General features: G+C 41.2%; 1 protein-coding gene across 1 annotated transcript in view; it reads left to right on the forward strand.

Annotated features, from left to right (window-relative positions):
• NEB (nebulin) overlaps positions 1-22,287 on the forward strand; it is a 424,680-nt gene that overhangs the window by 186,052 nt on the left and 216,341 nt on the right. The window contains 9 exon segments of the mRNA XM_030209286.1: positions 786-890; positions 2,785-2,892; positions 3,130-3,441; positions 3,997-4,200; positions 9,097-9,201; positions 10,629-10,736; positions 11,180-11,491; positions 17,185-17,388; positions 19,726-19,830. Coding sequence (XP_030065146.1) covers positions 786-890; positions 2,785-2,892; positions 3,130-3,441; positions 3,997-4,200; positions 9,097-9,201; positions 10,629-10,736; positions 11,180-11,491; positions 17,185-17,388; positions 19,726-19,830 — 1,563 coding nt within the window.

Genomic DNA, 22,287 nt, shown 5'->3' on the forward strand with positions numbered 1-22,287 from the left:
TGTATGATACATGTGATACAAAACAACACTATAGTAAAAGAGCCCCACAGTCGTTTCACAGGCAATTCATAGTGTGTAGCTTCAAGAGATTATTGTAAGAGCAAATTATTAATTATAGTGCCAGGTGTACTAAACATTTTTCCTATATTCTCGAACTGGACCTTATTCATCAATAGTCTTCTTCCAAAGATACAGAACAGGGAAATGACCTTAGTAAATTTGCCCTAAAAGGGCAGATTCTGTAAACGGTGTCTAAAATCTAAATGCATCTGGTTAAAGCACCTAGTGCTAGCCTATATAATGTACTAAAAGTTAGGCATGGTGTATAGAATAGCACATAGGACTGGGGACCATGCGTACTAAAAACCTGGTGTAAAAACCCATGCCTAAATGTAGGCACGTTCCCCCAAATTCTACAACAACTTGCATAAATTTGAGTAAGGTCCCTAACACGCCCACACTCCTTCCTTGGCCACATCCCCTTTTCAGCTGCGCATTTTAGAATGTATGTGCACCCCTTTTTAGAAAGAAGTGCATGTAATTTCCAATTATTGCTATTAACGATGATAATTGGTTGTTATCAGCCAGTTATCACTGATTGGCTCATTACTCTATTGAGTAGCACATGTAAATTGGCTGAATGCACAATTTAATGCGAGTTACTCGCCGTGCCTTATGTAGAATCCGGGGGGAAAAGGGGAAATCCTTTTAGTATATTTTACCTGAAATGTGTTGTTTCACTTTAATACACAAATATATATGACTCTACTTTTTTCTCATTGTAGAAACTTTACAAAGAAGCTTGGGAGAAAGATAAGACGCAGCTTCACATCATGCCTGACACACCTGAGATCCTACAAGCTAAGGCTAACTTAATCAACATGAGTGATGTAAGTTGGGCTATAAATTTTGTGCTCTTGTTTGCTGAGGTTTGAAATGTCTCTTATTGTAATTTCAGGTTAAACTGTGAAATAATGGAGACCTTTCTAAAACTCCTATATTTACAATGTATGTGGTCTCTGGTTAGACAGCTTCTAGGTGCTGCTAAACCGCCTTATGGTGCATCTGGATTCACAATACTGTCTACTATCCAGATAAGAACATAAGAATAGCCATACTGGGTTAGGCCAATGGTTCACTCAGTATCTTTTTCCAACAGTGGAAAATCCAGGTCACAAGTATCTGGCAGAAACCCAAATAGCAGCAACACTCCATGCCAGCAATACCAGGGCAAGCACTGGCTTCTCCATGTCTGTCTCAATAGTAGACCACGGACCCCTCTTTTTGGAACCTATCCAAACCCTTTCCAAACCCAGACATGCCAATCGCCACTACCATATCCTCCGGCAAAGAGCTCCAGAGCCCAGCCACTCGCCGAGTGAAAAAATATTTTCTCCTATCCATTTCAAAAACATTTCCACGCAACTTCATGGAGTGTCCCCTAATCTCTGTACCCCTTGAAAGAGCAAAAAATCAATTCACCTCTACTCGCTCTACACCACCCAGGATCCTATGGACCTCGATCATATCTCCCCTCAGCCGTCTTTTTTTTTTCAAGCTGAAGAGCCCTAATCTCTTTAGCATTTCGTCATATGAGAGATGTTCCATCCCCTTTATCATTTTGGTCACTCTTCTTTGAACCTTTTATAATTCCACTATATCCTTTTTGAGATACAGTGACCAGAACTGAACGCAATAGTCAAGGTGAGGTCGCACCATGGAACGACACAGAGGTACCATAGTAATCTTGGCCCCATCTACCAACCCTTTCTGAATAATTCCTAGCATCCTATTTGCTTTTTTGGCTGCCACCGCACACTTTGGACAGATAAAAATCTGAGTTTATCAGGATGGTAGACTGAATATTGCCACTCTCTGGATAAGTTCCATCACTGTCCATCTTATCCAGATAATGGTGCTGAATAACAGGATACTTTTTGACTGCCACAACTTGACTGTCTAGATCATAAGATTGATTTAAACAACCGTCTATGGAAATTTCAGCATGTCTGTGAGGATGCAGATTAAAATCTAAACAAATAAGGAAAGAAACGGGCTACTGTATGCATTCATAACAGGTTAAAAGAAGCTGTTTTTGAAGAATAATCCAATTGACATCACAACAAATATTGAAATATGTTTATTGTAACCACTGCTAAGTAAAAGGCCCTTTTACTAAAGGGCATTAAGATCTGGGCTCAGTGCGTTCAATGCGGCACAATTTAAGGCATTTTTGAATAATTCTTCAGGTTGTATGCTAATGTTTGCATTCGCGAGTGCTACCTGTAAAAAGTAACGCATTAAGGAGACGTTAAGTGTTCCCGTGTTAAATGTTCCCATGTTAACTTAGCATTAGCCAGTTAGAGTATGCTAATGCAAATGTGCTAACTGGTTAACTCTTTCATGCCCATTGTCCACCCATGACACACCCCTCCAAAAATGTTTTTTAGAAATAGCTAACACATGAGTTAATGCACCCTAACAGGCAAAAAACTGCAAGACGCTTTAATGCATTTTGTGGTAGCCTGTCTTCTCACACACTTAAACACATGTTAGGGCTTAATGTCCTTTCATAAAAGGGTCCCTAAATTCTTATTGTGAATGGGATGCATGGGATGTTTGATAAGTGAACTATTCATGTGAGATGGATTTCATTCTATACTGTCTGGAATAACAGATGTCAAGAAATTAAAGCCCAGCAGATCTACTCTTTTTACATCTCTTCTTATCTTATTTACACTTGGGCCTATATAACAAAGGAACTTTGACTATTTTTTTCAACAGAAAATCTACAGATCAGGATATGAAGAACTAAGGAAGAAAGGCTATGATCTGCGCCCTGATGCCATTTCAGTTACTGCAGCCAAAGCATCTAGGGACATTGCCAGTGATGTAAGAGTCATTCCAGTGCTCATCTTATTAGCGCAGGATGCTAGACACTGTGTCTTGCTTCCTAACCTGTTTGCTGAGCTCATGTTGAGATTTAGACTATCTTCTGCTAAGAGGTTATAGTGTGTTCATGTTTTCTTCCCTGCTGCCCTCCCCTTGCATGCTTAACATTGTAGAACAGAGAGGCAACTTCTGCGAAATTGAAAACGAGTGCTAATCATACGTCACTTTTTTTTACAGTATAAATACAAAGCAGCTTATCGTAAACAGCGAGGCCATCACGTTGGATTCCGTAGTTTGCAAGATGATCCCAAATCAGTATGGGCAATGCATGTGGCGAAAATGCAAAGTGACAGAGAGTACAAGAAAGATTATGAAAAATGGAGAACTAAGTTTAATACACCAGTAGATATGCTGGGTATCCAGCTAGCCAAGAAATGCCAGACTTTGGTCAGTGATATTGATTATAAGCACTACTTGCACAATTGGACTTGCCTACCAGACCAGAATGATGTTGTACATGCCAGAAAGGCATACGATCTTCATAGTGATGTGAGTAACATTTTGAATATATCAGCAACATATTTTCACTTTGCACTGTTGATCTTTTTATATGCATTATAGTTATCCTGCAAAATATTGAAGCATTCTTGAATGTTTTCCACAATGTAATAAAATAATGTTGCTGCAGCTATTTTGTGGACTGTGTTACCTGTTGAATTTCATTTGACTAAAGAGATATTATCTTTTCAAAAACATTTAAAGGCATATCTATTCAGGCAAGAATTTCCAAAGACTTGGCAGCATGAACATTTGATTAGGCAATCTGCAGTCATCAGTTCTTTGTTTTGCTATTTTATTATTATTTTTTTCATTTTATTTAGCCTATATGTTAGGTATTGTATTTTAATTTTTATTCTTTGTCAGTTTATATTCTAAGTATTTTACTTTGTTTTATTGTTTTTTAGTTTGACTTTTATGCCTTGTATATTTTGTATTGTGTATGTTCCAGTTGTAATCTTCATTGAACACTGGGAAATAGTTGCTATAAATTCTGAAAGTAAATAAATATAATAGTGTTAACTTTGCTATTTTTCTTTATTCTAGATTGCTTACAAATCAGATCTTCAGTGGTTAAGAGGCATTGGATGGGTACCAATTGGTTCCTTGGACAATGAGAAAAATAAGAGAGCTTCAATGATTTTGAGTGAGAAGAGCTATCGTCAACACCCAGACACTGTCAAATTTACTAGTGTAACAGATTCTCTAGAAATGGAACTGGCAAAGGCTAATGCAGAAATAATGAATAAGGTAAGGTCTATCTTCTTTGATTTGTGTAACTGATTCACTGCGATTTTGGCAATAGGATGCAGAAGAACTCAAAACTGAAACTGTAGATCTACTGCTACTAATTTGTACCTATCAGTAAAATTATCTGTAGTACCTAAAGTTTGGAGGGCGGGGTGGCAAGTATAATGCCAAGTTTTAAACAGGGTTCTAGGAATGATCCAGAAAACTACAAACCAGTGACTCTCATGTCAGTGCAGACAAAATGGCTTAAACTATTATAAAGAACAAAATTGCTGAACACAGAGATAGGTATGGTTGAATGGGACAGAGTCAACATGAATTTAGCCAAGGGAAGTCTTGTCTTACCAATCTACTACATTTTTGAAAGCATGAATAAACATTCATTTATTTAAATTTGGCTCATGCCTTTCTCACAAGTAGCTCAAAGTGAATTACATTCAGGTACAGTAGGTACTTACCTGTCCTTAAAGGACATAAATCTAAGTAGGCCTTTTACAAAGGCAAGCTAGCACTTTTAGCATGCACTAAAAATAAGTGTGCACTAAATGAAAGAGACACCCAGATATTCCTATGGGCATCTCTAGTGTTTAGCATGCGCTAAAAACACTACTGCGTCTTTATAAAAGACCCCCTAAGTTTGTACCTGAGGCAATGGAGGCTTAAGTGATTTGCCCAAGATCATAAATCAGTGGGATTTCAACCAGGCTTCCCTGGTTCTCAGCTTCCTGCTTTAACCATTAGGCTAGTGAGGTAAGCTAGTTGATGATGATGATGAGTGTGTCTGGGTTTTCAGAAAGCATTTAACGCTCAGGAGAGACTCCTGAGTAAATTAAAAAGCCATGGATAGGAGGCAATGGCCTATTACGGATTGGGAACTGTTCAAATGATAGAAAACAGTAGGGTTAAATAGCCAATTTTCTCAATGGAGGAAAGTAAATAGTGGATGGAGTACCGCAGGGATCTGCACAGAGACTGGTGCTTTTACACATATTTACAAATATTGTGGAAATGGGAACAATGAGTAAGGTAATCAGATTTAGAGATGACACCAAATTATTCAAAACTGTCAAATTGCATGCAGATTGTGAGAAATTGCAGGACGGCCATGTGAGATTGAGAAACTAGGAATGCAAAAGGCAAATTAAATTCATTGTGGACAAGTGGAAAGTGATGAACATAAGGAAGAATAACCCACATCGTACTTTCACAATATTAGGTTCCAGAGTACTTGAATGTAACTCACCTTGAGCTACTACTGAAAAAGGTGTGAGCAAAATCTAAATAAATAAAATAAATATAGGAGTCACCACTCAGGAAAAGGATCTAGACCTTATAACGTTGATGATACGTTGAAACCTACTGCTCAGTGTGCTGAGGCTAAGAAAGCAAATAGAATGTTAGGTATTATTAGGAAAGAAATAGAAAACAAAAATGAGGATGTTATAATGCCTTTGTATCACACCATGGTGCGACTGCACCTCGAATATTGTGTTCAATTCTGGTCGCCGTATCTCAAAAAAGATATAGTGAAATTAGAAAGGTGCAGAGAAGGGCTACAAAAATGATAAAGGGGATGGCATGACTTCCTTATGAGGAAAGGCTAAAGCGGCTAGGGCTCTTCAGCTTGGACAAAAGGCGGCTGAGGGGAGATATCATAGAGGTCTATAAAATAATTAGTAGAGTGGAACGGGTAGATGTGAAACGTCTGTTTACACTTTCCAAAAATACTAGGACTAGGGGGCATGCGATGACGCTACAATGTAGTAAATTTAAAACAATGTGTAATTAAACTCTGGAATTCATTGCCAGAGAATGTGGTAAAGGCGGTTAGCTTAGCAGAGATTTAAAAAGGTTTGGATGGCTTCCTAAAGAAAAAGTCCATAGACCATTATTAAATGAACTTGGGGAAAATCCACTATTTCTGGGATAAGCAGTATAGAATGTTTTGTACTTTTTTGGGATCTTGCCAGGTAGTTGTGACCTGTATTGGCCACTGTTGGAAACAGGATGCTGGACTTGATGGACCTATGTACTTATTAAGAAACAGCACTGTCCCTTTTCAGCCACTGCACAGCACACATGCTATACATAAACAACCTAAGTATGAACACGAGGACCAAACTAATATAGGTGAAAAGATCATTTCTTCCTGAATCCACTATAAAGTTAAAGTTGAATGGAATTTTTCCGTCAGATAAAACAGAGGCCAAGAACCTGGCATTTTTAATAGTAACAAAATTATCTATGCAGACCCAGATGGCATCTGTTGCCATTTTTAAAAATACATTTGATCAAGTACTTTTGACTTCTTTTGTCCGTAGATGATTCTAGAACTATTATGCAGACTTTTGTAACATCAAATCTGAGCTAATATGTTACAGTAGATTTAGACTTGCCAAATACTACCATTTGCTGCTTGCAATTGGTCTGTCCAGAGTTCAGTGGCCCATGTTATGCCAGGCTGTGGCCCACCCATCTTAGGATAATTGTACTGGTGCCGGATCATTTGGCAGGTAAAGTTCAAACTACATAAATTGGCATTCATGTCTATAAAAGAAAATAGCCCATATTATCTTCTAATTTGCTGTGTTCAGACTAGCCGGCTCACATATTCTGATCTTCTACCAGTTTTGCTTGTGCATTCCCCTCATGAAGATATTTTAGCTTTCTGAACCCCAAAGCAAATCTTTTTTTCATATTTGGTGCCAACCTCTGGAGTGCCTTACAGTTAGCTCTCCAGCTTGAATCTAAATTCTGTTTTGCCTTCTATGATATCATTTATTTTATGCCTTTATAGAGGTTTATTTGATATCTGTCTTAATTGCTAATTGTGAAACTAATTCTTAAACAATATGTTTGTCTTTTTTGTAATTATTACTGTAGTTGATAACATTACTTCTGTATAAAGTTATAAGCAAATGTGGGTTTGGAAAGGGTAGTATGTGCTTACTTTGAATTAAATAAAAATGCCCTTTTTTAATGCTGTGCAGTATATAGTACAACTGTCCAAAGATATATTTTTTTCTATGACCAGTATAAGAATCGATGTCAGTTATCATAGGCTGTAGTCTCTTCTTTTAATTTAGCATTTTTGAAAATTAATTGAGATTGAGCACCTAAATTTTGGTGTCCATTTTTACAAAGCACCTAAATTTAGGTGCCTAAAATATAGGCAGCCTCAGGGATGGATTTAGGTTCAGTTGAGGAATTCAGACATCAAGGGGGGGGGGGGTCTTTTACTATAGCTTAGAGCTCGAGTTATCCACAACAGGGCCAATAGGAATAAAATGGGCCCTGCTGTAGATAACTTGAGCTAAGCTTTAGTAAAAGCCCCCCCCCCCCCTCCCACACACACACACAATGCTGCTTTTCATTGCTGGAGGCTTAACTTAAGTGACTAAACTGAGATTAAGGAAGAGCTGGCCTAAATCCAGACACTATCTCTGGCTCCTTGGTCCAACAATCAGGCCTACCTTTTTCTCCTCCTTCTCAAACTCTGGCTCCCAGGAGCTGCTCTGCCTCTCTTTAGCTGGCACTGCCCTCCTTTCAAACTCCTAAAGTTCGGCCCTCAAAAAGAGCCCTCCAGATTGGCACTGTCTTCTCCTCCAGCCTCTTCCTCCCTTCTCCCGCTTCTTGGCACAGAACCCAGTGCTGATCTTCCTCTAAGTTTTGTCACCCTTTCCCTCTTTCCATTTTCAATATTTCCCCATCTCGTGTAAGCAGAAATAGGCATGCTTATGTCTTCTTTGCTTCTGTGCTGAGTTAATCATGATGTCAGTAAGCAGTGCTATGTAGTCTAGCACAGTAGCACTACCTACCAGCATCATTTTGAACTCAGCACCAGAGCAAGGAGAATGTAAGCTTACTTCCTTATATTAATGACAGGTGGGGATCAGGTGGGCTAAGGTGGAAAAAAGGGCTTGGATGCTGAGATTTTGAGGGTTATGAAGATAGAAGGGAGAACATAAGAACATAAGTCATAGCCTTACTGGGTCAGACCAGTGGCCCCATCTAGCCCAGTCTCCTATTTTCCAAACAGTGGCCAAGCCAGGTCACAAGTACTTGGCAGAAGCCCAAATCGTGGCAACACTCCATGCTATAAATCCCAGGGCAAGCAGTTACTTCCTCAATAGCAGACTATGGTTTAGCATTGAGTCCTGCACCTTAAGAAGAGCATTTGAATGAAAATCAGGCTTGGGGTGGATGGGAGGGAGGACAGTGCCAGATCTGTGCACTGTTTGTTTGAATATTTTGGCTCAGAGAGATGGAAAGGAAGGCATTGCTGGCTGTAGGTGACATATATTTGAAGATCAAAGTTCAGTGGGGATAGGAGATAAGAAGGCAGGTAATATCCAGTTCTGAAGAGAGTGTAATTTTTGAGGCTGGGAAGTGGGGGTAGAAGGCAGAGTAACACAGGCTCTATGGAGTACTGTTTACTTAACAATTGCAGTTCATAGGAGGTGGTGGAAGGGATAGCAGTGTTTAAAAGATCAGGGCTGGGGTGAGAGATTAGATAGAAGGCCTATGGTAGCTTTGGAGAAGGGGTCCATGAAGGGAAAAACTGGACTAGTTAGTGCTGATTTTCAGTGTTAACTGGCAACGTTTAGGAACTCAGGTCTGAGGATCATAAATTTAGGAAACCATGTTTTAAGTTTAAGCTGAAAATCTTCCTACATTTAGGGAGTGAAAATTTGACCCTTTAAAAAACAATGACCCTATAACTGAAAGAAATAAGTGATGATTCAGCTCTGGTTGCTAAATCTGACCACCTGACACTTCTATCATTTTTAAAATTTGTATTTGCCATATTTATCCAGCAGAACCTATAAGTTACTAGTCATTAGGATCATTTCAAGGTTATATCTCATTCTGTTTTATTTGGTTTCCTTCTTTTAGCGCCTCTACGTGGAAGCATGGAACAAAGATAAAACCACCATCCATGTCATGCCAGATACACCAGAGATTCTGCTTGCAAAACAAAATAAAATCAACATGAGTGATGTAGGTGGATCTGCCTTCTTTTTATTTTTCTGTGTGTCTTTCCATCTATGTATGTGTCCATCTATTTTTCTGTCTTATGTTTCAAAGAAGCATAATTTACCGTGTAGGAACAGAAGTCAATGATAACTGATAAAGATGAATTGGCACATTCTGGGGCCCTTTTACAAAGGCTTGTAAGTGCCTATGTGCGTGCAACGCTTGTCAAATTTGTCACTACCGCCCAACTACCACATGCCTCAGGCGGTAGTTTCATTTTTGGCATGCGCCCAAAACACACGGCAGAAAATATTTTTTATTTTCTACCGTGGGGCCCTTACCCGGCGGTAATCAGCAGTTGACCCATGCCTTACCACTAAGTCATTGGGTGTGAAAAGTCTCAGGCTGAAAATGGACGCATGCTGCTTTTCATTTTGCCGCAAGTCCATTTTCCTGCACATTAAAAATCCCCCTTTTTCCAGGCGAACTCAGGAAATGAACCGGCGCATCCAAAACCTACACCAGCCCAGGCCACTTTTGGGCATGCCTTAGTAAAAGGGCCCCTCAGTTTGCCCAACTGAGATTCTTTAACTGGTTTTCTGCCATCATGGTTAGATGAACACACAAATTACCATACAAAAACCAACATTAGCCCCTCTAACCCATGTTTTCCATCTGACCTCTCAATCCTCCTTTTACTACTGTCCTTCACATCTATCCCAAGCATATCCAGAACCTTTCATCTTAGGCTATATCCTCTTCCTGTGTGAGTTCCCCAAGATAAACACTTAAAGGGATACTCAAGTACCCTTCCAAATCTTCTTACCATGTTTTGTAATTATCCACACAGCTAACAAAAGTAGTGAGACTACAGTTCAAGAGATCTGGCTTTCCCATGCTGATTGATGTTTGGGTTCTAGTCATCATACTAGTTACCCCAGTCTTCTTGGAAGCCCAATGGAGTGGATGTTTTAAGTGCTGCTCTCGGCAGGCTACCCCATTGTCTTCTTGGAAGATGGATGGAGTCAATCGTTATAACTGCATTTTGTACAGGTTACCCTTGTATATCTGCCATTGTATTATACGTAATCTGATACTCTATATTTTCCACCAAGCTCCTTAATAATTTAAACAGTTACCAAAGCTAGCAAGACTGTGGCCCTAACATCTAAACTTTTAGGTTCCTATGGAGTTGGTAGACAGTACCTTGCCACCATAAACCTAATGGCACTGATGGTTACTTTCTATAAACTTGTAGACTATATTATTGCAGGGTTGTGCTTCCTTTTTCTACCTTTGTTTTGTCCTAATCACTTCTCACCTCATCTCTGCTCTCAAGGGAGTACAAGACAGGTTATTTGCATCCTTGTTGTGCTACTGCCACACTTCCACACTTGATGCAATGCCATAGTCCCCGACCAATTTTAACAAATGATTTTTTTTCTTTAAAGAAACTATATAAACTTGCCATGGAAGAAGATAAGAAGAAAGGGTATGACTTGCGTTCAGATGCTATTCCTATACAGGCAGCCAAAGCCTCACGAGATATTGCAAGTGATGTAAGTAGAGCTGTCTCTTTGGAAGAAATTATTCCATTCCTTTGAAGGACATCACATCTATTTGTTGGTTAACTTTGTTGATGCAATAATATATCAGGTAGCAAATCTTTCCACTAATGAAGACAATTACTCATCATGTCCTTATGATTTCTATAGATGTGCAATAAAAGTTTGCTCTTTATTGGAGATCTTATTCCTACTGTACATATACCTTGAGGTTCTTTGTATCAGGATCAATTTATACTTGCCCATTGTGGTCTAAGATCCTGAAGTATAATAAAAAAATTCTATTAAATTTGAGAAAGTCTTTTTGTACTAGAACTATCTTACCCAGAGATGACATCTTTCATGATTGCTTCAAATTGTCATTTGATACTTCTTCTATTAAACTAGAATTCATGTTATAGTTATTAATATCTATTATTTCTTAATGTTTTGCACAGTACAAATATAAAGCAGGTTATCGAAAGCAATTAGGCCACCATGTTGGGTTCCGCAGCCTGCAGGATGATCCCAAACTGGTTTGGTCAATTCACGTAGCCAAGATCCAGAGTGACAGAGTGTACAAGAAAGATTTTGAAAAATGGAGGACCAAGTTTAATAGCCCTGTGGATATGCTTGGACTTGTTTTGGCCAAGAGATGCCAGACTTTGGTCAGTGATATTGATTATAAACACCCTCTGCACGAATGGACATGTCTGCCAGACCAGAATGATGTCATTCATGCTAGAAAGGCCTATGATCTACAGAGTGATGTAAGTACAAGTTGTTAAAACTTTCACTCTAATATGGCATTTTTCTTCTTTATAGTATGTTATTTAAAGTATTCCTATATCTAAATTTGGCAACATAAGATGGCATTAGGCATGCAAGATTTATTCAAATATTTGACTTATTTATATCCCCCCAATATTCAGCCAGCAACAGTCAGCGTTGTTTTAATCTTATTGTTGCTGGCTAAATTAGCCCCCAGTTTTCAGTGCTGGGCCATGTCCAGGCACTGGCACTGAATTTTGGGATCTAAATATGGGTGGGCTGGGTGCCAGAGCTTATGTGGGCCCTGGCTGAATACCGGACTGGGACCAGCATAACTTTTTAAAAATAATTTGAGCCCCTCTTAGCCCATTCTCACCCCCTGACAAAGCCCCTTCCTTCTCTCAGCCCATGGACAGAAATCAGTCTCCCTCCCCCAAAAAACATCCCCCAGCTGTTCAGGTAGGCCCCCTTTGCCTTCATCTATTCTTGGTGGTCCAGCTGGAGTCGTTGGGGGCAGGAGTGCAGCCCCATTGCTTCTGCTCCTTGCGGCTGCCTGTCAAAATGGCTGCCATGTCCTCTCACTGTACTGAGAGAGAGAGAGAGAGAGAGAATGGGTGAAGGCACTGGGGGCACATGAGAGAGAGAGACAGAGAGAGAGAGAATGAATGGGTGAAGGCAAAGGGGGGCGCATGGAGAGAGGGAGCGAGAATAGGTGAAGGCACGGGGGGGCACATGAGAGACAGACAGAGAGAAAAGAGAAAGAGAGCTTGAGTGAAGGTACAGGGGGTACATGAGAGAGAGAGAGAGAGAGAGAGAATGGATGAAGGAACAGGTGGGCACATGAGAGAGAGAGAGAGAGAGAATGGATAAAGGAACAGGTGGGCACATGAGAGAGAGAGAGAGAATGGATAAAGGAACAGGTGGGCACATGAGAGAGAGAGAGAGAGAGAGAGAGAGAGAGAATGGATAAAGGAACAGGTGGGCACATGAGAGAGAGAGAGAGAGAATGGATAAAGGAACAGGTGGGCACATGAGAGAGAGAGAGAGAGAGAGAGAGAATGGATAAAGGAACAGGTGGGCACATGAGAGAGAGTGAGAGAGAGAGAGAGAGAGAGAGAATGGATAAAGGAAAAGGTGGACACATGAGAGAGAGTGAGAGAGAGAATGGATGAAGGCCCCTCCAAAGCACAGTACCTGTTCAATGGCTGGTGGGGTAGCTGAAGCCCCCCTCCCCCCCCCAGCTGAAGAAATCTGTTGCCTAATTCAGCCCCTTTCCTACTACCTCAGGAGCGAGAAAGTCAACAGGGTGCCTCCAGCCACCAACGCTTGCACTCCCCATGCATGCTTAGTTCGTGCATGAACTGAGAATGCTTGGTGAGTGCCGGCTTCGGTAGCTGGAGGCACCCCGCTGACTTCCTTGCTCCTGAGGCAGCACAAGGAGGAAGTGGTATGCTTTGGCAGTGGATTTCTTCGACTGGCTTTGGCATCCCCACCAGCAAAGGTATGATATCTAATGTGTATAGAGAGGAGGGAGAGAAAATGCGTGCCCTCCCAGTCTGTCCCTGTGCCCACAATTTCATCTCTATGCTCCTTCTCTCATGACCTGCTGGCTATGCCCCAACTTTTTAATCGTGATTAAAATTTTAAATCAAATGGCAGACCTAGTTAAATCCTTTTGAATATCAGGCCCATATAAGTGTTTTTGAATATTGACACCCTTCCATATATACCTAGGAATTTTTCTCTCTTTTGTTTTTTTTTATTTCTAGATTTTTATTCTAATTTTTCAGTTATAAAGATGAAATGCAAATCATTTAAGGAAACAATAACACTTACACAGTCTCAAATAACATTGGAATAAAATCACAAAAAATATTACGGTTCCTAAAAGTATTAACTACCCAAGAAATAATGCCCTCTAAAAAAAAGCCCTCCCTCCTCCCCCAAAATAAGTTCCTGCAGCACTTCAGCGCTCACTGTTGTTCCTTCAGCAAACTCCATTCTTAAAAGGAATCCCCCCCTTTCCCCTTACCTCATCCCTTCCCCAGCTGTTATAATGTCATCTAAGAGGGTCTATTCTTTGTGCATAGGGCAGTGGTTCCCAAACCTGGTCCTGGAGCACCCCAGCCAGTCGTTTTCAGGATATCCACAATGAATATTCATGAGAGAGTTTTTCTTGCAGTGGAGGAAGTGCATACAGATCTCTCTCATGAATATTTATTGTGGATATCCTGAAAACCTGATTGGCTGGGGTGCCTTCAGGACCAGGTTTGGGAACCACTGGCATAGGGTCATAGCGTCCTTGATGTCTCTCAGTCAACTTCTCCAAATCTTGCATGACCAAATCATGCAAGGTGGGACCAGCAGATTGCTTCCATTCAGCAATTATTTCACATTTAGCAGCCAATAACAAATTTGCTTAAATCAGGATTGCCATTTAAATCCCCTTCTGTTACACAAGCCTAAAAGACAAAACTTAGGGTCCAAGACAAAATGAGTGCCCAACCCATGTGACACAAGACATATAACTGCAGTCCACAAGATCACCAGATATAAGAAGTGCCCTGATCTTCCTATACCTCCAGCATATATCAGAAGTGCCAGTGGGAAATATAGCATAGTCACTGGCAGGGGCGTAGCCAGACCTCACAGTGGGAGGGGGCCTTAGTCCGAGTTTGGGGGCACATTTTGAGTGCCAGCCCGCCGCCCCCCCCCACCGCCTTGCCTTGCCTCCTCACCCCCCCCCCCCCCCCACCGGTTCGCCCCCCCCCCCCCCCCCCCCCACTGCCTTGTCTTCTTGCCGCTTCCCCCTCAAAAACAAGTACCTTTGCTGGCGGGGGTCCCCAACCCCCGCCAGCCGAAGCCTTCTTCACTGCTGGTCTACGGCGCAGCTGCGTTCGCTGTCCTGCTTATATTTTTTCTTGCTCCTCCTGTGCACGCTGACACTCCTTTACGTGAAACTGAGAAGAAGCGTCAGCATGCACAGAAGGAGCAAAAAGAAAGAAGAGCAGGGCAGCAAACATGGCTGCGCTGGAGACCGGTGCTGAAGAAGACTTCAGCTGGCGGGGGTTTTGGACCCCTGCCAGCCAAACCAAGGGCCCGGATGAAATTTGTGGGTCCCAGGCTCCCCATATCTACGCCCCTGGTCTCTGGAGTATAGTACCAGCAAGTGACTGTCTTATATGAATTTCTTCTTAATCAGTGCACAAATAGCAGTTTTTATCACCTCATGAAACACTTTTTCCATTCACCTTGCGTGAATTCCATTCCCAGGTCCCTTTCCCATTGAGTCATAAAATTATATTTTCAGAATTCCTTCTTCATTAAGTATAAAATTCAAACCCAGGTATTTTTCTTGATATAGATTAGTGTGGTTCCCTAGATTGCAGTGATGTGCAGTCAATGGCATGAAAATACTTAGGGGTCCTTTTACTAGTCTGTGGTATAAAGTAGCCTTAGCACATGCTTACACGTCATTCCCATCTGCTACTATTTTTACAGCATGGATTTTTCCAGCATTAATGGCCACACGGTAATTTTCCCATTAACACGTGAGCACTTAACTACACATATTTTGTAGGCAGTAAGGACTCATGCTCTAAGAGCCAGATTCTATGTATGGCGCCTAGAAAATTCATGCGGAAAACATTGACGCCTAAGCGTATTCTATAAGCGGCACCTAGATTTAAGCATGGTATATAGAATACACTTAGTTGATATCCCAGTGCCTAACACTACATGCCTCCATTTACACCAATGAAATGTGGCGTAAATCCTGGCATGTAGATTTAGGCGAAGAGGGCACATTCTATAACAACGCGAGTACATTTTGGAATGCCCATAAAACACCCATTTTCCCACCCATAACCATGCCCCTTTTTGCCCGCACACATTAATAGGCGCAGTGTGTACACTTTAGGGAGTTGTGTGCTTAAATTCTAAATTATTTCCAATTAGTGCTCATTATTGCCAATTAAGTTATGCGCGTTGTTACAGAATATGCTTGGATTTTAGCACAGAATGCTAGGCGTGCTATATAGAATCTGGGAGTAATCAGTTAGCACGTGGCAATATAGCTGCGCTAACTGATTAGTGCAGTTGCCTACTCTTCACCCCTGACCCGCCCCAACGCTAAAAAATACAGTTTATTTTTTAGCATGTGGGAAGCACGCACACATGCAAATATTACCCCGGGACCCCTGAGTGCCCTGCAGTAAGCACATTTGTGCTGTGGTAAGCACACATCAGTGCTTACGGCAGCTTACTAAAACGTTCCCTTAGGTATCCTTATCCAACCAAGGCCTTAACCCTTTCATCTACGCAGATGATGTTACAATATACATTCCTTACAAATATGATCTGACAGAAATCACCAACGAAATCAAGCTCAGCTTGAATATCATGAACTCAATGCATTTCAGCAAAAACTCAACACAGAAAAAACACATTGTCTCATCCTCTCATCCCAATATAATACAAACAAACCCACAAATATAAACACCCCAGACCACACCCTCCCTATCTCAGACAGCCTGAAAATTCTCGGCGTTACAATCGACTGTAACCTCACACTACAGAACCAAGTGAAATCTACAACAAAGAAAATTTTCCACTCAATGTAAAAACTGAAACACGTGAAACCATTCTTCCCGAGGGAAACATTTTGCAACTTGATACAATCAATGGTACTAAGCCATGTAGACTACTGCAATGGAATTTATGCAGGATGCAAAGAACAAATTATAAAGAAACTTCAGACTGCTCAAAACACGGCAGCCAGGCTTATATTTGGAAAAATGCGATTTGAAAGCGCCAAACCCCTCCGTGAAAAACTGCACTGGCTTCCAATCAAAGAACACATTGCTTTCAAAATCTTCACCCTGGTTCATAAAATCATCTACGGCGAAGCCCCGGGATACATGACAGACCTCATAGACCTTCCAACCAGAAACACAATAGGATCAACACGAACATACCTAAATCTCCACTACCCAAGCTGCAAAGGACTCAAACACAAATCAACTTATGCATCCAGCTTTTCCTACATAAGCACACAACTATGGAACACATTACCAAAAGCCGTGAAAACCTAAACCTCCGGAAATCATTAAAAGCCAACCTGTTCAAAAAGGATTACCCCACCTACCCAACTTAAATGCCTGATCTCTGCAACACAACGAAACCAAAGCCCATAATGGACATATAAGAACTCTTCCTCTCTACGATTCCCTAATATGTCTGTTACACAAGAACCTTATTCTACCACAACATTACTGTATTTGTTCATACCGGAATTGGCGAACACCTTTACGGTACTATGTAAGCCACATTGAGCCTGCAAATAGGTGGGAAAATGTGGGATACAAATGTAACAAATAAAAAAAAAATATTACTTTGTATCATATCCCATTCAAAACAATGTAAACCAAGGGAATATCATCTTTGCTGTTCATATTGATTTAGCACATACTATTACAAATGAAATTAACATGAAATAAATAGAAAATAACGTGAAACAATATTTTTCATGCAATCTATTGTATTGTATCTTATCTTAGTAGGAGGGTGAAGGGGATAAAAAGTTGTTTCACAATACAAATCACAAAGCAATATGAATGTTGTTTCAGACAACAAAAACATTGAACTTTTTGTTATGGATGTTAAATAGCAAAATGTATACTTTCCTCTACAGAATTTGTATAAATCAGACCTTAGTTGGCTGAAAGGCATTGGTTGGGTCCCCATTGGCTCGCTGGATGTCGAGAAAACCAAGAGGGCTGGAGAGATCCTAAGTGAACAGAAATATCGGCAGCATCCATCCACTGTCAACTTTACCAGTGTGACAGATTCCTTAGAGATGCAGTTGGCCAAGGTTAATGCAGAAACGATGAACAAGGTAACTGCTGAAATGCTTTATCATCACACAGATTTTCTGTAAATGTTTTTGGCTAAGGTTGGCTTTCACATTATAAATGTAATAAATAGAAATAAGACAAAACATAGAAAAGAAAATAAGAAGATACCTTTTTATTTGATTAACTTAATATATTTTTTGATTAGCTTTCAAAAAAATGTATTGTTAGTCCAATAAAAAATGTATCATCTTATTTTCTTTTCTATGTTTTGTTTAAAAGTGAACTAACACGGCTACCACATCACTTTCACATTTTGAATGCATGCACTTCGTTTCAGTTTTGGTGTTCCCATTGGACATGTAACTAATGCCTAGTTTTCTTGCCCTACAATGCTGTTGTCAAGTTGTGGGGCCCACAACATGACAACAGCACTAATGAGTCGATATTCAGCTGATGACATTTCTTTAAACGGTGCCCACTGCCACTAGTTTAGACCTGGCTATTCAGTGCCGGGCTCTATCTAGACATTGGCACTGAATATCTGAGTCTTCGTCAATGCCCAGATGTTATGTGGGTACGGCCTATATTCAGTGCCACACCTGCATAGCTGACAGGGGAGAACTGAGGCTGCTTTTGTACAGTACTAACCCCCACAGATTCTATATAGCATGAGCTAAGTTATGCATATAAATCCAGTTGTATTCATATTCTGGATTTGTGCATGCAACTTAATTAGTCAACAAGACAATCAGTGCTGATAATTAACAAGCAATTATTGACACTAATTGGCATTAATTAGAATTTACGCTCACGATATAGAATGTCTAAGCACATTCTATATCATGATGTGCATAAATTCTAAGTCACGCAGTTTAGTTGAATAATGAGCCAATTCACACTGAACTGAGATCTTAATAAGCAAATATTGGTGATAATTGGATGTAATTAAAATTTATATACGTAAATTTTACATGTGGGTCCAAAAGGGGGTGTGGCCATGGGCGGATCAAAGGAGTTCTTTGAATTTACGCGAGTTATTATAGAATAAAGGGAGTCCACACCTAATGTAGGCAATGGGATTTACACCAGGGTTTCATTGGTGCAAATGGTCATGCCTAAATGTAATTGCAGTTCCCAGCGCTAAGCGCTATTCTGTAAATGGCACCTAACTTTAAATGCTGTTTATTTTTTTCATCACCAGTTTTTTAGGTGCCACTGATAGAATTCAGTCCCTAATGTGCTTTAACTTTTGCAGTTATAGACAAGCTCAACAATGCTGAAGGAGCGGGGGTAACAATACTCAATATCACCACAACCCAGTACTTTAAAAATTCATCCAGTTTGAACAATGCGACTAAGATACGTTTTACAAGTTTTGAAGAATTTTGTTATAAATACAAATTTGGATGAATAAACAAGGAGTGTGTGTAAAGATATGATAGGTCATAGTATGATGAGCCAATGAAGATTCAGGCGAGTCACAGGGTGTATCATTGTGTAAAATGAGTCACTGCAGAGGCTCTTGAATGACTTAAATTTATTATATTGTCCACATAAGAACTGATGAACTTTCAGAGCGCTGGATTGTGGTGATATTAACTTTTGTAGTTAACACGTTAGGTGTAAAACCGTAGCACACTTTAATAAATAGAGGCCTAAAGATTCTAGAATTATATATACAGTGCTGTCTAAATTCCCACTGACTGGACCCCAATATGATATTCAGTGGCACCTAACTGAATGGTGCCAGTGAATATTATATCTGACATATTTGATCTCCATGGCATAAATGCAGGGCCAGCTCAAGAGACTGTTGCACCCTGAGCCAACTTTTGCATTGGTGTCCCCCCCACCTCCTGTAATCTAGTATCTTCCCCTCTCTCTCAAGCCCCCTCTCCCCCCGCTGGACCAGGTGAAGTACTGGCTCAGAGCAGTGGTGATAAAGGGAGCCAAAATCCCCATCTGGCATCTGTCCCTTTAGGAATTTAAAGGTAGACTGCACTGGGATTTTGACACCCTTTATTGCCGGCGCCCCAAGCCAGTGCCTCACCTGGTTCATAGGTTGAGCCAGCCCTGCACAGATGGCAGTCCTTAACTTACCCTGCTTTGAATATTGGTGGTACCCAGATAACTTCTGGTAGCTCTCCAAGATGTGGATATTCAGTGCTGGTAGCTGGATTTGACCTGGCGCCAAATATTCATGTCTAAATTAGCGTGTAGTGTCCAGCATTTAAAAGAACGCCAATCTACACAGATGGAATATTGCCAAGTTAATGTTTTCATGTACAATTCTTGTTTTTGTTTCTTTGGAAACTTAATGAGGTCACAAAAGCTATCTTTTCTGGTCTATTTAGCTGTTATTGTTTTTAATTTTGCAGCGTTTGTACATAGAGGCTTGGGAGAAAGACAAGACCGTAATCCACATCATGCCAGACACACCAGAAATTGTGCTTGCAAGACAGAACAAAATCAACTGCAGTGATGTATGTAAATTCTAAAGACCATTATATTCTGGAAAAAGTCCAACTTTCCATGCAGGAAATTTTACTTGTGCATTTCATGTATTCTGCATTTTATGTGTTCTTTCTCACTGAAATATTTTTATAGTTTCTAGTTTATTGACATTTGGTATATTGCTTTTGCTAACTAGCGGTTTACATTCTAAAAAAAAAAAAATATATATATATATACTGTATATATATATATATATATATATATATATATATAGTAAAATGGATCCTCTTTTCTCCTGGGTTGCAGCTCCCAAACAACAAACAATGCTACACCGTGCAGGCTTCAACCGCTGCTTTCTCTCCCAGTCCCCGGGAGAGTAGCCGTAACAAGGAAAAAAAACCACCCAGCACAATTCAGCCCTGGTTTCCAAACACAGTTCAATTTGAGCCAAGCTAAAAAAAAAAACACAGCTCGGTCCAGCTAGGCTTTCAAAACATAGTGCAAAATTTAGCCAAGCTTCAAAACACAGCTCAGTGCAGCTAGGCTTTCAAAGCACAGTTCAATTTTAGCCAAGCTTCAAAATACAGCTCAGTCCAGCTAGGCTTTCAAAACACAGTTCAAATTTAGCCAAGCTTCAAAACACAGCTCAGTGCAGCTAGGCTTTCAAAGCACAGTTCAATTTTAGCCAAGCTTCAAAACACAGTAATGGCTTTGCGCGGGCTCAAAGCCTAGGGTCCCACCCTCTTGGTCAGTCATACTCCTACCTGACCTCCTCCCGCTTGACCCGGCTTGGCCCCGCTACTTCCTTGGCTTTCTCTGAGCCAGAGCTGAAAAGTCCATCGGCTCTTCCAGGGCGTTCTCCGGTTCAGTCAACTCCATAGGGCAAGGCTCACTCTCCTCCTCTCTCTCCTCAGGAGCCCAATCCATATTCTCTTCACCCCGCCCTTCTCCCAGCTGCTCACCCTTTCTTTCATTAAAGCTCTTTGGTGTCTCTTCTTTCTCCACCCACCTGTTCCACCACCTCTTCCACCAGGTTGGAGAATCAGCCTTATTCCTTCCCCTGCGGCCCTCCTCTGGAGACTCATGGGAATGCACATAGTTTCTCTTATCCCCAGGCTCCCTTGGGGCATGCTGGGAGTTGTAGTTCCTTATTTCTAGTTCTTTCCTGGGGAATGCCTGCCTATAACGGGGGTATTCTGGCCTATCCCAGGGTTCCTTTGGGGCCTTTCTTACATACTCTTTACATACCCCCCCCCCCCTTAAATTTCCACCCCCGCATTCTTTTTCCTCCTCCTCCTCCACACGGGACAGGGCATCAACATTTCCTAAATATCGCCCGGGACGATGCTCCACAGAATATTGGAAAGGCTGCAACGCTAAGTACCATCGCATTAGTCTCCCATTGTTATTCTTCATCACATTCAACCATTTCAAGGGAGCATGGTCCGTTACCAGCTTAAATTTTCTCCCTTCTAAATAGACACTACACTCCTGCACTGCCCATCGTATGGCTAAACATTCCTTTTCTATGGTGGAGTAATGTTCCTCATGAGGCAGGAGCTTCCGGCTTAAATAAAGCACCGGGTGTTCCTCCCCTTCATGCTCTTGGGACAGCACTGCGCCTAACCCCCTCCCCGAAGCATCTGTTTGAAGGACAAAGGGCTTTTCAAAATCAACTGCCTTCAGCACAGGTTCCTGGCACAGGGCCCTCTGCATCTGTTCAAATGCCCTCAACTCCTCCGCTCCCCACCTCAAGTGGTCCGGATTCTTCCCTCTCAGCATGTCAGTTAAGGGAGTGGCCATTGCGGAAAAATGAGGGATGAACCTGCGGTAATACCCTACCATCCCCAGGAATCTACACAATTGTTTCTTGGTGTTTGGTCTGGGAAACTCTTGGATGCTTTTAACCTTATTCAATAAGGGCCGGACCTCTCCCCTTCCCACATTATACCCTAAATACTTCACCCGGTACTGCGCAAAATAACATTTTTTTGACCTGCATCCCGGAAAGCCTGCAGCACTGCCTCTACCTGGTTCAAATGGGTGTTCCAGTCTCCACTATGTATTACCACATCATCCATATATGCGGCGGCATATGCCTGATGTGGTCGGAGAACCCGGTCCAGCAACCTCTGGCAGCTTGCAGCTGCTGAATTAAGGCCAAAGGGCAATCTTTTGAACTGGTACAGGCCTATGGGCGTACTAAAGGCAGTCTTAGCTTGCGCCCCTGACGTAAGGGGAATCTGCCAGTACCCTTTTGTCAAGTCCAGGGTGGTGAGGTATTGTGCAGATCCTAGCCTGTCCACCAGCTCCTCAATATAGGGCATAGGATATGCATCTGCTTGAGAGATATTATTAAGCTGGCGGAAATCTATGCAGAATCTCCACTCCCCTTCGGGTTTTGGTACTAACACCACTGGGCTTGACCAGGGGCTATTTGACTCTTTGATCACCCCAAAGTCTAACATTTCCTGGACCTGTTTTAT

Source organism: Microcaecilia unicolor, chromosome 7 (assembly GCF_901765095.1).
Source record: "Microcaecilia unicolor chromosome 7, aMicUni1.1, whole genome shotgun sequence".
Taxonomy (NCBI): domain Eukaryota; kingdom Metazoa; phylum Chordata; class Amphibia; order Gymnophiona; family Siphonopidae; genus Microcaecilia; species Microcaecilia unicolor.